Consider the following 17,481-nt stretch of genomic DNA (forward strand, 5'->3'; position numbering starts at 1 on the left):
ATGAATAATGAATATAATGTGATACATAATGGCAGTATAAGATTAGTGCAAGTATGTCTTTGTGATGTTGCTGCATTCATGTTACAGGGGGACAAGTCTGAAGGTTGATTGAGGATCCTGTCAAATAATACAAAGGACATTATCTTGTATTGTTCGAGGGACCAATGATTCCCACCAACATTGTTTTCTTATTAATAAATTGCATTAATTCAGTCCTCTCTCCATGTACGATACATTGCATCTGAGTTCACTGTGAATTTGACATCAGAGTCATCGGCCTGAGATTTGTGCTCAGCCCTCTGAAAGAGATTAAAAAAGAGATTAAACCCTTGCGGCCAGCTTTATGTTTCTGTCTCTTGCACAGACTTCACTTTATATGGTGTCAGTGGCTACTTTGATGTAATACGTCTTCTGTAACAAAACAAGTGCCTGGTTTCTTAGTCTCATTAGTTAAATGTTACACAAATGTGTTTTTTAATCATGCGGGGGAGGGTGAAGCCAAATTACATGGCATATTTGGACACAACATGTGCTATCAGAGCAAATATCTCAAATAAAAGACATCCATTGATAAATATTTGGTCTCAATTTTGGAACCTTACATTACACAGTGGTGTCATTTTAATGTTGACCTTTAAATTGACTTATAGGACCGTCCACCTCCACCGCTGCCCGGTGGTGCCCCTGGGTCCCGGCCTTGCCCCCGGTGTCTGCCAACAGTGAAGACACCCCTGCTGGACACAGCTGTTTATATTTCAGCGGTTCATCACATGGACCAACCACTTGGCCCATGTGATCGCTGATGGGAGCTCGAGATGGGCCGGTCCCATCAGCACGACACGCCTCCTGTGTGTGACACGGGAGCATGGCCGAGGGCTACAAATGGGCGACGCTGCGCAAAAGAGTTTTGAAAAGTTGTGCAGATGAGCTGTCTCTCATCCCAAACGGGCAGATTGTGCACGAGGAGGAAATTATTGGTGACTTAAATGGCGGAGGAACTGTTATCGGAGAACGATGCAAAAGAAGGGGTGAGTGAAGGGATTGTTGTTTTTTCTAATGATGGAAGTGTGGGACACTTTTCACTGAACACTTTTGAATTATCATCATCTAAACCGACATATCTACAGACACACACTCTGAAGTTTACCAGGACGTTCACATTTACACATTTCATTCAACATCAATCCATCAAAAAATCTACTAAAAGATTCCGAAACACAATCAAAGACTTACAGTTCTAGACCCAGCTGCCCAGTTGTAAGTCTGACATGTGAAGAGCTGCACATCTTACACTTAATCCGCCTAATGTGATGCTGACTGGGCGCCATTGTCTGCCATGAGCTATTTTCACGTGCGGTAGTCTAACTCTCTCCGTTAGGCCAAATTAGGTTTCTTTAAGTCATCTGTGCTGCCATTGTTCCGCCCGACCTTTGCCTCTGCGTGTTAAACACACCAACATCCTATGTCCTCACACAAACGCATTCTGCACAAATAAAGTTCACGAGGATCTGAGGTTTTGTTCACTTTCATTCGAACACGACGAAAGATGCTGTTGATACATACTATTTTAATGTGGCCTTTTTAAGAACACACATTTTTTTATCTCATTTTACATTGAACCTTAGACACGTTTCCATTTTTTTGTACGTATTCTCACTTGTCTCTCTCCTCATCTGTTCCCTCAGCAACTCACAAAGTCACTGCTGGCAGTGGCTTTCCTGGCCTCGTTCGGCAGCTCGATGCTCTACGGCTTCAACCTGGCCGTGGTCAATTCTCCTGCACAGGTTTGTGTTTCACTACAACATCATCATCATCATCCTCGTCATGCTCAATACTGTTGCGCTGAAATACCCCCCCCCCCCCCCCCCCCATGCTGAGGGCATATATTTTCCAAGTACGAAGGCACACTGGGGTGAATATGGATGGCGTTCGACATTTGAAATGAATTTTAGATGTTAAGGGACACGGAGCTCCCCATAAATGCTGGCTGCCGACTGAGCAACCGATAACTTCATTCCGTCCAGGAGGCTGTTTTATTATATTAATTTTCCCTTCTGCCTGGGAAGGGAGTGAAAGGAAGGTTACCCAAAATAAGGTGTAAATGATTCTTCATTGCAAAAGTTCGGAACGGTCAGAAATAGGTTAAGAGACCTAATCCTGGTTTACCAAAATTCACTACGTCTCCACAATCATGTAGGAAAAGTCTTCAAATATGCTATAATTAAGATGAGTCTATATGGTAGAATAGTGGCATCAAAATGTGCCCCATGCCATCACATTGTGGGCTTTTATGGATAATAATTGTCTCTGGGGAACATTCCCCTGGATACTTTTCCCCACTCCTTCTCCACATCCTTGATCCAGGTGGATATCCCCGAGGACCTCGCAAAGATCACAAAAAAAATGCTCTCATTGTCATGTGGTGCCATGAGGCCGCTGTGCACCTCACCAAGTCATTGATGTTCTGTAGTTTCCGTCAATGTTGTGCTCCGTTCCGTCCCCGCCAGTGTTGGATTTGTTGCGGTGCAGCGACTAAGCTCTGTGCCATTCCTGTTTGGCCATGGACGGGCCCCGTGTCGAAGAACGGGACTGCCTCATGTTATGCCGGTGTCATTTAATGTTCTGAGGAGGCGGTCACAGGAAACGGTCCGCGTCAGATGCTTTGCACATGATTCGTCGCTTTAAAACTTCCCCATCTACCTCAGTCTTTTCGCTCTTTCTTCACCGAAGGAGCGTCCAACAGATCTTAAAGGACAGACGGACAAAACTGTGAGGATTGACACCTCTCATTTCAAGCTTTTTAGGCTTTAAGCTGATTGTGGGATCTGTCTGTGAACCTGTGGAGAACCCTCTTTGTTGCTTTAAGCCCATTTACTGACAAACTGACAAATGTGCTTATTTACCTTTTTAGAGTTAAATCAAAAGACTGATATCACTTCAAATATCTGTGTCCTAACAGCTGAGCTACAGTCAGGAGGAAATAAGTTTAGTTTAGCTCAGCATGAAGACTGGAAGCAGGAGGAAACAGCTAGCCCGGTGCTGTCAAAAAAACTTAGGAGAATGCACTTAACAACAAAAAAAAGGCAAACAGCAATGTAAAAAAGATTCTTTTTAGTCTTATGGGACAGGGCAGCACCTCCAATCTACACAGATGTAAGTGGATTCAATCTTCTCAGCTAACTCTTGGTGAGAAAGCAAATATCAATATTTCCCCCAATTATCTAACCATTCCTTTAATCAAGTCAGCACTATGGAGGCTTATAATAAGATAAAGCTTTCATGTAGATCTTAAGTGTTCCACCAACTGCGAAACGTTAAATCCATCAGAATTTAAAAAGTGTGGCTGAATGAAAAGCTTTCCCTTGATCGAATTCAGACGATCGCTCTGCACCGCACTCATTCTGAGTTCCTGCTGACATGGCGAGGTCAGAGCTTTAACCACGCTCCATGTGACTTCACCACTGTGTCATCTGACATAAGTTACGTAGGTGTGCTCCAGATCAGAAATTAGGTTTGGCAGGAGGTCCGATCACTGGAGAGGTGTGTGTTTGTGTGGGAGTTATCAGAATTCCTTTTTCTTCTATTTTTTTTTTGGTAATGTTTTTTAAAAAGCCAATGGGATTTCTTTAGTTTTCCGAAAATAAGCTTTGTGAAGAAAAAGTCAAATGTGAGGCTGTAAACAAACAATACCACTGTCACCACCGATAAGCTTCCAACTTTGAATTTGGTTTGGCCTTCCTCTTTGACAAAAGCCCCGCCTCTTAGACAGTTATAGTCCGGAATGGTGCAACTATAAACGCAATAATGCTGTTAGGGCGAAGTAGTGATTAGATCGGTTTTCGAGGGAGGTTTTTTTCTTCTTTTCTTCACTCGTGTGTCATTTCCAAGGTCGGCGGTTCGATCCCAGCTTCCCCCAGTCCTTGGGCAAAACACTTAACCCACCCTAAGATCCCTCTGGTGGCTCTTCCGGCAGTGTATGAATGTGACATGAAAAAGTGCGGTGAATAGCAGCGCTGTATGAATGTGTGTGAATGGCTGAAGGTGACCTGGGAATTGGTAACAATCTGAGTGTTCAATAAGACTAGAAAAGCACTATATTAATCAGGGATGGGCAACTGGCGGCCCCCAGGACATCACTCAGTGCGGCCCCGCGAGGCAATTTCCAAATATCTCCCCCCAAAAAATGAATTAATTGTTAGTTTCACAGGCGTTGGGAGCGAGCGGCCCCATGCGGGGACCCGGTTTAAATGTGGTCAAATGGGGCCGCTTGTCCGGTCTTGCCCGTCATGCCGACGACACGCGAGACAGATGTTGGTTAAATAATTGTTGATTACCGTTATATATTTTGTTGTATTCATTACAGTATCGTCCTGGTGAAAGTGCACGGTCACAATCTGGCCCTCTGGTAGTGAGGATACAATTTTTGTGGCCCTCTCTTGTCATCATCAAAGTTGCCCATCCCATATATATAAATTCAAGTCCGTTTACCATTCACTCCCCATGTTCCGTCATGGAAAGAAGGACCGGGACCATGACAATCCAGCGAGGGATGCACCAAGTCGCTTTGGACAAAAGCGTCAGCGAAATGAGTGTAGTGTAATTTCAAAATCTGTACACTTCTTTCTGCATGAAACTGACCAGAATTTGAGAGCTTCTGCGCTGACATCAGGTGAACCACAATTTAATGAGCAGAACAAGAAACGAGCAGGCCCTGAATCCACCAGCTCACTCAAATTTCAGTGTCAAGATTGACCGTGTTTTGTCTACTGCCTGTCCGACTGGACGAGGTGACACACACATAATGATGGTGAGTCACACCAGGTTGCTCCGAAATCATACACATTGATATATGTCACGCTCATCAGTTTCACTTTGATACAGTCCTCAACCAGTAAATCCATCTAAATGGAAATAAATATGACGTCCTTCCTTTAAAACAGCGGGTCTGTGCACATTCTGTTGCCTGATTACACAGATTACACATCACATCCTCCGGTTAACTCGATCAATTCAGAAATCCACTGGGAATTTTTTTAAACACATCATGGAGCAAAATGGACGCACGGTTCATAGGAAAAAATGTAAAAACATGTCTCAGCCTTTTTCATCACTGAACTCCGTCAGAATCAACCACTTCCTTCTGTGTCCTCAGTGTCCTCACCCAAACCAATACAATTGTTAATATGAAGACAAACCCTAACTTTTCCCCCTCTTTTTTCCCAGTATGTATGAATTGCATCTCTAGAGATAAATTTGATTCTTAATGTAATGGATTTTCCAGGACAGTCCGATCTCAGTGGTGTCCTCGCTATCAGATAAACCCGAATGAAATTTGATGGGTATTGTTGTCAGTTATTACAATACATTTTTATACCAGTCCATAGGGATAAAAACTTTCATGTGATCAGACCTCTCTCTCAGTTGTGGGGACACGCAATTCATACAAACTGATTATAGAGGGGGAACAGCAAGGATTTGTCTTATTCATGTGATTTCTTTTTTTCTTTTTTCAGTAGACAGAAAGGTCTGGAAAAAAAGAGATCACATGAATAAGGCCCACAAAGATGCTTTCTCCAGTGCCGCCTACATCCAATGTCAGGAGATCGGCAAGACTGCAGGAATGTTGACATTTGGACGTGTGACACTATGGGGAATAAATCTCGAATGTTGTTGTGTAAAATTGCATCAGCACTATTTGCTCCGGGTCTTTTGGAGTGATGGACACAATGTTGTGGCTCAGGGTTATCCAGCGTTTCTGCATTAACATAAGATTGAATTTATTATAATGTAATTTCTTTAGAAAAACGAAATGTGTACATTGTTATAAATATATGAATCTTTTCTGTTATGCACTTAATTTCTTTGTTTTTCCCCCCGACAGTACATCAAAGATTTCTACAATGAGTCGCTTATAGAAAGCTACAACTGGACTCCAGATGAGCAGAACCTCACTCTCCTGTACTCCGTCACTGTGTCAATCTTTGCTATTGGTGGGATGACGGGGGCCCTGCTGGTGGGCAAATTAGTTACCAGATACGGAAGGTTAGTTTGTATGTGTGGATCATTTTTATAACTAGTACTACATGTGTTTGTGTTTGTCAGTTGCCATTACCCCGTGCTTCTGGCAGTAATAAACATAAAGAACTGTATTTATTTTGGAAGTTGAGTAAAGATGGATTTCCTGTGTGCACAAACAGAAAAGGGACGCTGGTGAAATCCAGTGTGCTGGTGTTCATAGGAGGAGCTCTGATGGCCTTCAGCAGACGGTGCAGGCTGCCTTCGATGGTCATCTTGGGACGCTACATCACAGGAATACACTCAGGTAGGCCTGGCCCGAGTGTATCACATTCATCTTCCCAATAAATAAAAAACCCTAACTACAAGAGAGGTGAGCAAATGGGCAGAGGATCATCATCAACAAGGCCCGGGACCCCCACTGACACCTCCCTTCCTTCCCCATGGACATTACACGTCATATTAACGTAATCCACCACACACACATTTAGCCATCTGTGACCCCGATATTTATTGTAAATAGTGTGAATTTTATAACATTTTATCTTATTTTATTCTATTTTATTTTATTCTATATTCTCTTTCTAATTCTGTGTATATATGTTGACTGCTACATGCACCTTAATAACACATTATAATAAAAAATAACAAATCCTCGCATGTAACCTGTTACTTACCTGGGAGTACAGTAGATGCAACGCCACATCAGCACATTGCTAAAACAATTAAGCAGCTGCATGCATCGTGCACTATCCCCTATAAAGTGCTGTGCCAATTGCTCTTGTTGATATATTTGTTTGTTTTTCTTTACGTATCATAGCTAAAAGTTATCATAGACATAAATCAAAACATACGCTTTTGCATGATCACCCTTTTTTTCAACAGGCATCTGTCTCAGTGTGGTGCCGATGTACCTCGGTGAGATCGCCCCCAAGAGCCTGCGAGGCTTCCTGGGCCTCATTCCCAGCCTCCACATCTGTCTTGGCGTCTTCATCGCTCAGGTCTTGGGGCTCGATGACCTGCTGGGAAAGGTACTGAAATCGTGGCCTTTGGCCTCTGGGAGTGATTTTGAGTCAGAGGCATACGCTCAAGAAATAAAAAAAGGTTTCAAGTACACACGTACAAACTTGAGGAAGTTGCATTAAACAACATGTGAAGAGGCGGTTGTAGTTCTATATGTACAACTCATTTTTATGTCAAATGTCTAGCAGTGCCCCTGCGCTCCGCACTGCCCATTCATGTGTTTTATCTGAAAAATTTCAGATACAGATATATCAGTGCATATAGCTTTATATATATTTAAATATAATTCAATTATATAAAAAAATTGGCAACGATTCCTAAGATGACGTTATCAAACCTTTTTTGATACAGAAATGTAATTGAGGCTTGATATTGTTCAACTCTTTAAACATACACTTTATCATAAATAACTATAAAGAAAAAGAAAAAAACAATCAAATATATATAACTAATTATAGAATAAAGTGGATTCTAAAGAATATAGAATTAAAAAATATTTAAATGTAAAATGTAAACATAAATGCACATCTTTTCTCCATTGTGTATTCTTTGAAATAAAAGTTTTCCATATTGGCAAACATAAACGCTGATGCTGATATGTCTGTGCAAAGGTCATATCTGCGAATGTTATTGGTATCTATATGTTGGGCCCCAATGATGTAGAACTGGATCAGATGACGCTCTTTTCATCTGCCCACCTAAAATACGTCGGACAAAGAGCAGCGTCAATGTGTGGAATAGCGGCCCGAATAACTTTCTGCTCTTCATCACATCACACTTTAAATGTTCTTTTTTTAAACTTTATATAGCCATGATGAGTGGCATAGTGAAAGTATATGGAAAGGTGTCACGTTTTCTTTCCATACAGGAAGAGGACTGGCCTCTGCTCCTGTCCCTGGTGGTGTTTCCTGCCCTAGTCCAGGTGGTGCTGTTGCCATGGTTTCCAGAGAGTCCACGGTACCTGTTGATAGAGAAGGGAAACGTGCACGCCACCATCTCAGGTTAGATGGTGGATTCCTCATTCTCTTCTTTTTCCTATCTTTGATTACATGGAGTACGGACTGTGTCAAAATTTGTCTCTGTTCTTTAAAACCATCGTTCAAAGATCATGGCAGACACAAGTGTCATCTGTATCTTTATCAACACATTTTAAAAAGCCTTCCTTTCTTTTCTTTAGCCCTGAAGTGGTTCCGTAAAAAAGGAAACATCCAGGCGGAGGTCGAGGAGATGCAGGAGGAGCAACGGTCTTTGTCGTCCATCCAGACCTATTCCGTCTGTGGGCTCCTTCAGGACCGCTGTGTCCGCTGGCAGGTCATCACCATCGTGGTGCTCAACATCGGCATGCAGCTGTCTGGCATTGACGCGGTGCGTGGAAGAAGCATTGTTGCCTTTTTCTGTCGTGGTGTGTTTGCATGTGTGTGTGTGTGTGTGTGTGTGTGTGTGTGTGTGTGTGTGTGTGTGTGTGCGTGTGTGCGCATTTTGGATGTGCAAAGACTGTGCAGTTATTACAAAAGAGTGAGCGCTCCTTGATTCCCCAGCTGTGCTCGTCCCATTTGCATCTCTTCCAGTCCCACACGCAGCCACTGGGAGCCTGAGCAGGGGGCAACAGGACCACGCCTCATTATCTCCTGGTCTCTCTTTTCTCAGAGTTACCCCCACACTCCTCACACTCACTCACACACAAAGTCAAACACATCTTTGCACTCATTGCTCCATGTGGATGGAAGCTCTAGGCGTGCGGGCTCACATGCTAGCATCATTTCCCAGTGGGCCTGCACCCCGTCGAGTCCCGCGGTCACACATGGGGGAGAACCCGGTGAACAATAGATCTTTTGAAATAAAACAGACAATTCGATATTTCAAGAGGAACTTGTACACGTTTTTCTCTAGGTAATCCAAGCCATTTCTCTCGTGCGAAAAGAAACGAGATGGTCACGAGGCAGGCGGTGTTTGAAAAAACAACACCAGACACCTTTAACATGTCAATGGGAGGCTAGTGGGAAGTGAGGGAGCTCGGGAAGTGTAAGCTTTCAACATGCACCGCTCACTATCAGAGTCAGGGCTAATTCATTGAGTACATTTTTAAACCACAATCCTTTCTTGGATAACTAGTGTTGTTTTGTTGTTGAAAGAACTGCTTAGAACTGTGTATAAATGAAAGAAGCACAGGTTTATAATTCTCCAAATTCTGAGTTCACAACGGTACGACGGGTCCCAACGCTGAACTTTTTTCTGTCCGCGCGTGTTTCTGTGTCTAGATAGGCCCAATGTGTGCATACTTCAGCGCGGCGGTGGTGATCAGACGCTACATGCATGGTTACTAAATCAACAAGACAGCGTTTAACCACGCCGCTCACGATCTTGTCCGCACCTCATCAATGATGGATGTTGCATCAGCAAAGTGTGATTAATGAGCATACACAAATTAATTTCAATGGGAGCACTTGTCAGGAGTCCATACTGATGAAGCGCTGTAGCTCAAATGCGTAAGTGATGGTCGACGCGATGATAATGATCAGTCATGATAAGAGCGACTTTTTGGCTCTTTAAGAAAAGCAACAAAGAAAAGGGAAGAGACAAAGCATCTGTCTCGGTGTGTGTGTGTGTGTGTGTGTGTGTGTGTGTTCCGACATATTCGTCATATTAAAAAATGTACCATTGTCAATTTCAGATCTGGTTCTACACAAATGAAATATTTAAGAATGCAGGAATCCAAGAACCACTTATTCAGTACACAACAGTGGGAACCGGTGCCATTGAAGTCATCTCCGGGGTGCTGGGGGTGAGTAGCCGCTATCACACTTTAAACACACTAACACAACTTTAAAACATCTCTAGACATATTTTATAACATACTTTAATGTCATGTATCAAGGGAAGATCTTAAATAATATCTGACCCAAGTTTCTCAAAATGTGTCCTCCATTTTTCAAATGACGATGTAAAGTTGCCAGCCAATCACAACAGCCCCTGCCCCCTTCGTCCATGTTTCAGTGTTTCACCATTGAACGTGTGGGCAGGAGACCTCTGATAATTGGCGGCTTCCTCTTCATGGGAATCTGCTGTGCTGGGATCACTGTGTCTGCCCTCTTCCAGGTACAGAGTCATCTAACAGGAATATTATATTAATTCACACGTTGTGACATAAAGTTCAAAGTTGTTGTTTTTTTTTTTATTGGGGCTAAGGACATTACCTAATCCACATCAATCACATGATAAGTTTCTCTCAAAAAGTTCACTCGGTCAATATTTTTTGTTCACTGTCATTGATATTTTGTTTTTGTTTTTAATAAAAACATTTTCCATTTTTCAAGTATCTTCTATTCAGTAATAAGCCAAGCTTGGGGAAACCTGTACTGTCTTCTAAATCTTGTTCAAACCACATCATTACTGCACGTGTAATTAGGAAGCATGTGTCAGCAGCCCCACGTGCTACTCATCGTGTCACTCATATAATCTGAATTATTAGGTAATTATGAAAACCTCATGACTTCAGACTCATGACCCGTCTCTGACCACTCTCAGACGCGGCTGGCCTTCATGCGCTACATCAGTGTGGGCTGCGTCGTCGGGATTATCGCCGGCTTCTGCATCGGTCCAGGTAAACACTTCAGTGACTCCACCTTGTCTGCATCTCGCCCCGACAACTCTTTCAAACACCCAAAATTCAACTTTTCCCAGTCCGCACATGACCGCAGTAGATTGGGGGCAGTCCTGTGTGTTAGGGAACACCGCTCTCTGCTGGACGCTCGCACAGTAGCAGGCACCGGTCCTGAAACCCAGCATCCCTCCCTCCCTCCCTCCCTTCTCCCCCTCTGACTGTGAAGAGATATTGTATTTCATTAGCCTTGTAAATTAGGAAATTAGAGCTGCCACACCGCATCCATTCCCACCGCCGTTTGTACGCCGGATAAGTTGAGCGAAGTGAATTAAGAGGCGGTAGTTTGCAATGTCGGAGCCACGTCGAGTGGACCTGTGAGGATGATGAATTAGAACGAATCTGGTTTACATAACATCATCCGTCTAGCCCGCAAAAATCTATACTTCGGCACGCGGACAAGTTTCTCTTGCGGCAATTAGACTTTTAATGGCTCATTGTTCACAAGCTAGCCATGATGAATACGATTTGCTTTGCACGAAACCTCGCATGGTTTCCCATGGAACCCCCCATACATACCACAGATGTTGACAAACGATGGTTATCGGGTGGATGTTAAACCTTCCTCCGTGCAATTATCGTGCACAGATAATGAGGACATCGTTCGAAAAGCTCATCATCAGAGCTTCTATCAATGTGTATTTCTCCTTCGTAGCTTTCACTTCTACCATCGAAGGACTGTCTGTTTAACGCTAAGACAAAATCTCAAACACTAATGAATTGCACAGGTTTTGACAAAGCTTTTCTATTTCTTGTGCTTCAGAGTTGGGGTTTCGCCAACTTGACGAACAGCTTCCGCTCGCATAATGCAGACAATAACATATAAAAGTGCAATATAATTAGCACGAGTGCTCGAAAAAATGTTAATAATTTCTGTTCATGTTGTGTTTGGTTTGAATGACTGCCAAAGACGCGTCCCAAGTGGAAATATTGATAAGCTAATAGACGAATGAAGACGCTGAAGTTAATTTCACAACACACAATAGATTTCCAGACTGAAGACTGAGTGATTAAACGTGACTTTTATTGTGACGGCTTGATAGGATGCCTAGTTAGATCAAACCATACATGGAGTGAACCAGGACAAACGCTGTTCCCCTGAATTATGCTTTTGTCCCGTCTGTGTAGCCGGTGTGCCGTTCCTGATCACGGCGGAGCTGTTTAAGCAGTCGCACAGGCCGGCTGCCTACACTGTGGCCGGTGTCCTCAACTGGCTGTCCAACTTCACCATCGGCTTCATCTTTCCCTTCCTGGAGGTCAGAGCAAACTTATATTCTACTTTCTTCTCCATTCACCGACAGTGGAATTCTTTTTCCTTTTTCCATTTCTCCTTTTCTCAGAAGGCATTCTCAGAAGCTCCAAGCATATGACTGTTGGCATACGATTTTGAAATCAAAGGTTTTGTTTGTTCGTTTCTCTTGCGTAGTCGGCATTGAGAATCAATCAGCGCTCATCTCGACTTTGGATCTGCCGTGGCTCCGTTCGCAGCGTCAGACACAGGACAACGCGGCCTGTCTAGTTGAATATCTATCTTCTAGTCTGAATAGAGGTGACTCCCCAAACACCAAAAATATAACCAATTAAAATCCCAGCTTTGCTGTCCTTCATTATCCTCAGTGTTACAGGCAAACCGACCCAGAGGACACGGATCTGTACTGTGGAAAGAGACAATGTAAACCTACATAAATTCTGGCCACAGAACATAAAAATGGTATTTCCACTTAGAGCTGGGTTTGCACTTCCCCTTGCCTCTGGTCTTTGTGATAGATGCTATAGGTTAAACAATTTTCACATCGGACCGTGGCATTGATAGCAAGCTTAGTAGACAAAGCCTTGTTCTCGTGTTGTGGTTTCATATCTTATAGGACTATTTCTCCAAACAACAGCTCTCAGTAATATTCAATTTCCTCTTTTAAGCTGCACATATCAATATTCTTATATCGTACAACTATGAGTAATGTGAAAGATGCCGCTTGTTGTGACAATCCCACAGGTGAATGTCCACCAACACTTCACTTTACGGGGCATTTTAGCATTTTTCAGCTTGTTGTTTTGGTTTTTAATTTAATTAATTGAAAGCATTAAGCTAATCAAGTTATGTTTATAAAAAAACCGACAGTAGTTTTCTGGTCATATCTGGTCACTCTTTTAGCCTCACTGTTGCCTGTCTCTTTCTACGGATCTTATTTATTCCCAAATTTTGTCTCCTTGCAGTCAGCAGGAGTTGTTTTCAGGTGGACACTATCAGTGAATATTAATATGGGGGGTAAAAATCAGAATGGCTCCACATTTTTCTCCTTAAGCCGGCTTTGGACTTTTCCCACTTTGCAAAGAACGTCTTTTTCTCTGATCAGGTGTAGGCATTCTTTGAATCACAGTTGCGCTGTATGTCCTCCCACTTCAGATTGCTACAGGTCCTTACTGTTACCTGATCTTTTGCGCCATCTGCTTTGGAGTGGCCATCTACACCATCTTCGTCATTCCTGAGACCAAGAACAAAACCTTTATGGAAATCAGCCAGATGTTCGCCAAGAAGAACAATGTCCTCGAAGAGGAGTTGACTTCCAACGGTCATTTGAAAATGGCTCTGATGAACGGCTACGGAACCCTCGGCCAACGTAACGGAAAAATACGAGCCTGAGAGAAGGAAAGAAGAGGTGGACCAACGCGTTTCTTTAGGTGGTGTGGCCCAGGTAGTGGATGGAACTGTGGCCACAAGAGGATCTGCTGCTTCATGTGAAAACCACTATGACCAGTGCACGCATATGGAGGCATCCTGCTCAAACACACACACAAAATAAAATATGGGCATCTGCGTCAACAGTCACCACGTTCTGCACACTCACACACAAACAGTGAGAAAATAGTTGTATAGTTTGTGGTTTAGTTTGTCAAAGTGTATTTCCTGTATTTCTTTGTGAGATAAAGGTCATGAAGTTTTAATCTGTTTCTGGGAATCTTGCAACATTCATAAATAAGGTGAGTTGCCTCCTCACCGTGCTCGCAAATGTTTTAATCTCCGTACACATCCGTTGGTCACTTTATTGTTCATGACTGTATGTTTTCAGTGACATAGCAATAACTCAGTGGCAGTGCATCCATCAACGTGCCTTACAGGTCACATATTTACCCTTGTTGCATGTTTACACTGTTGAGCTGAAAACATTGGTTTATGTGTGTGAGATAATGTCTTTTCTTTCTTTTCGACTGTCAGTGATTTTGTCTCTCTTTTTTGCATAAGAGAGCAGATTATTGTGGCTACTGTAGTAGCAACCTCATATTTCCTGTCCAAACATGCAGAGAGAGTATAAAGTATCAATATACCACATCATTGTTGTTGTTTTATCAAGACCTCTTTGTATAAAACATGGTGGAGTGACATTGAGAGATATAATTGTAAATTAATAATACACAGATGTTTGAACTTGAAAACTGGCATTTTCTTCGTTATTCTGAATTAGGATGTAGACCGCTTCCCTGCCTGACCAGTTGACACACGAGCAAACACACAAAGTACCAGCAGATACAGCACAGCCCGCCTGAGCTGCACCACAACAAATAAGTATCTTTTTGGGGCCAATGTTTACTTCACATCCATTTAGCTTGTGGTGATGCCAATATCCGAATGTTGCCTCCATACACAGAGAAGCTAAATATCACTGTCTGACATTATTGCCTCTCACCGAAAACAACCATAAAGATAACAAAACAGCACACTCGCAATTACAGCGCAAATGCCCATACATCATGAAACAAATACCCCCAAATAGAAAGTTTCCCAGCTCTGACATTAGAGAAGAAAACTGTAGAAGAAACACCGATAGCCCGAATGAGCGCTTTATTCCAACTGAAGTACAACTGTACAGTGAAAAACAAATAAAGGTACCACTGTTTAATACAGCAGTCTTTACTCCATAAAGGTTTTGTATGTTGTAACTTATATCTTTAGTTAACAAATGATATACTTGTACTGTGCAAAGTTCATTCCCATTGGAAACAGCAGTTCATAAGACAGATCTCACTGCAAGGTCCATTTGGTAGCTCTTCTTGGGCTTTCAGTCATTTCACATGACCGTCATCAGCAGATGGGAGTTTGCCCGCTTCATGTTTATGAACAACAACAACAAAAAAACGTGGAGATTTTTAACATCTTAAATCTCTCACGCCTCTGTTGTAAAGCGACGATAAAACCAATCAACACACTTGCAACTCTTCAGTATATTGACCTGTGATATTGTTTATACAACATGATCTTGTTTTCTCTCCCTGGTTCACAATAGAAACCGCTCACTTTCCGGTGACCTGCGATTCAGTCCTGGACATGTGAGTGAAACTCTCTGGGTTCGAATATTTTCTATTTTTCTGTACAGTGATCACAAAGTGTAAGGTGTCAGAAAGAGCCCTGTTCTCTTTGTGGGTGATGGTGCCATCGTCACGGCTGCAGTCCTGCAGCCAGGGTTTCAAATTTGCCTCACCGAGTGATGTTGTCTGGCAAACCTGGGAGTCATACAGTATGTTGAAGGATGGGGAAGTGGTGCTCGGCTCTTTCTCATCCCTTCTCAGCCTTTAGGCTGGCTGATGCATCTGTCAGCCCCTGCAGAGGGGCCCGGCAAACCCCCCGACTGAGGCGGAAAGGATAAATGTTGTCACATTGAGGGGGAGGAGGAGGAGGAGAAGGGCCACGGTCGAGCAGGCCGGTGTTGGAAACATCAGCATGTCGTGTGTGGATTGTTTTGGGGTGTGGTGCGGTAAATCTGGGTGCCGCTGCACTTTCGGGCAAACTGGTCGATGGAAGGTCAACCTTCGGTGTTGGCGATTTGCTGCTGAATGACGAATGGACAGAGGAGTCCGAGTCCTGAGAGAGTGTGGCTGTTCATACGTAACATCACTCCCCATTCAAAGGGCTCCTTGTCACTGGGACTACAGTATATTTCTGTGGATAATGCCACAGTATTGTGCACATGTGAAAACACACACACACACACACACACACAGGCTCACTCCGCCTCGGGCGTCCAGCAGCTATAAATCAAACAAATAGCATCACAGTCTGGCGGAGGAAGCATTCCAACAGATAAAATGCTCTCCCACACAACAAAGCCACACTCACCGCGTAATTAATTGCAACAAATTACCTCTTCCTCTCCCTGTCGGCCCCCACCTCGCCTCGACAAGCGCACTACACGCTCCCCCCTCGCGCGCGCGCGCGTGTGTGTGTTTGCGCACGCAGCGCGCGCTCGACGGTGCGCGGCGCCCGCATGGCACCGGTGCGTATGCGCACGGACACTTGCGCGCGCGCCGCGCACCCTTCATAAGTGCTTTAATGTGGCTTATTGCAGTGTGCGGTCCCCTTAGCCGTGGAAATATTCGCTTGACGGATGTGCTTTGTCGCCGGCGCTCCCCGGCGGAGGGCGGCTGTCAGGGAGGAGATGATAACATTAACAGGGAGGCAAGGCGATGACAAATGCCTGTTATCAGCGAACGAGGCCGGTGACAAATCGAACGGCAGCGCCCAGGCAGCCCCGGCGCGGCGTAATAAAAAAGAAGATGGATGGCACACCCAGGCAGGGCCCGCGTTAATGCGATTTCCACTGCTCTCCCTGACTCCCAATTAAGGCTGGGAGAGGAGGGGGAAGGGGTGGTGTAGGGAGGAATGAGGGAGAGAGGGAGCGAGAGCGATGTGGAGAGGAGAGAGGGGGCGAGGAGGGGGAAGGGGCGGTGAAGGGAGGAATGAGGGAGAGAGGGAGAGAGAGAGAGAGAGAGATGTGGAGCGCAGGAGAGGAGAGAGAGAGAGAGAGAGAGAGGTCTTTTCAGTGCGAGGGGGGAGGAGAAGAGCTGAGAGGGAAGACTGAGATGGAGATGAGAAAAGAGGATAGAATTGTTAGAGCCGCGAGGAAAAGATGAGGCAGATGCATGAGTGGAGGACGGATGTCACCGAGGATGAGGCGAGTGACAGGAACAAAGTGGAGGAGCCACAGAACATGCAGCTTTTATTGTCTGCAGAGCCCATCTGCCCCCCTCCTCCTCCTCCTCTCTCTTTTACTCACATCTCAATCAGGGCCGTGTCTCAGAGGTATTGGGTTGTGATGTGTGTCTGCGGACAGGTGGAACATCATTAGAGTCTTTATAACTGAGAGTGTAGTGGTGAATTAAAAAAACAAACATAATCCTCTCTCTTTAGGCTACCCCTCGATTATGAATTGTCTTGGGCTGATTCTTGCTCCCACAATTCGGAGCTCATTGCAGTGTCAGGTGCGTCAGCGGCGCTGGATCCGTCCTGCATGCTCCTGTGGTTTTCTATTGGTGCAGGACTCAAGGGCTGCTCCCTAAATCAGCTCTTATAAAAACAGAGCTGACAGACAGCCCATGGCTTATGGGCAGACAGAGCTATAGAGATGAGCTACGACTCTGTCTAGGACGACTGTTCCAACTCATCCTGTCCAAGGACCCAGATGTTATCTCTTTGCTAAAAGGATCAGCGCAGGATATTGAGAAATTGCCTTGGGACGAGGGGGCACCTGTGCCCGAATACCCAAGGGCTGCTGTTTTGTCACTCTGACAGTGCTTTATAAAAGGCTGAGGAAGCTCAGCGGGCCACAGAAGCAGGAGCCCATATATCTCTCGCTATTACACCTAGGCTAGGAAGAGAGGGTTGAAATGACAATGAAATATAGCCCCAGCTCAAAGGGAGAAAAAGAACAGGGTCTAAAGAGGGACGCCTGAGACTCCTCGGGAGCCTGCAGGGGCTGTGCTCCAAATCGGAGACAGATGCACAGCGGTCCCAG

At 44.3% G+C, this 17,481-nt stretch overlaps 1 protein-coding gene across 1 annotated transcript; it reads left to right on the forward strand.

Annotated features, from left to right (window-relative positions):
• The first annotated feature begins 879 nt into the window (after positions 1–879).
• slc2a15b (solute carrier family 2 member 15b) lies at positions 880–14,128 on the forward strand. The gene is made up of 12 exons (XM_035638544.2): positions 880–1,028; positions 1,686–1,784; positions 5,882–6,042; positions 6,198–6,322; positions 6,901–7,046; positions 7,907–8,039; positions 8,216–8,403; positions 9,710–9,820; positions 10,033–10,134; positions 10,564–10,639; positions 11,825–11,952; positions 13,101–14,128. Exons 1-12 carry the CDS (start codon positions 987–989, stop codon positions 13,335–13,337), a joined length of 1,548 nt encoding a protein of 515 aa, XP_035494437.2. The 5' UTR covers positions 880–986; the 3' UTR covers positions 13,338–14,128.
• The last annotated feature ends 3,353 nt before the right edge of the window (positions 14,129–17,481 follow it).

Source organism: Scophthalmus maximus, chromosome 8 (genome assembly GCF_022379125.1).
Source record: "Scophthalmus maximus strain ysfricsl-2021 chromosome 8, ASM2237912v1, whole genome shotgun sequence".
Lineage (NCBI taxonomy): Eukaryota > Metazoa > Chordata > Actinopteri > Pleuronectiformes > Scophthalmidae > Scophthalmus > Scophthalmus maximus.

What these genes read in the sequence shown, in the direction of transcription:
- slc2a15b (XM_035638544.2), top strand. Translation starts at nt 987, where the DNA reads ATGGCGGAGGAACTGTTATCGGAGAACGATGCAAAAGAAGGG. An exon ending in CGGCTTCTGCATCGGTCCAG is followed by an intron (nt 10,640 to 11,824) that starts GTAAACACTTCA and finishes CCGTCTGTGTAG; the next exon opens with CCGGTGTGCCGTTCCTGATC. An exon ending in TCATCTTTCCCTTCCTGGAG is followed by an intron (nt 11,953 to 13,100) that starts GTCAGAGCAAAC and finishes CTCCCACTTCAG; the next exon opens with ATTGCTACAGGTCCTTACTG.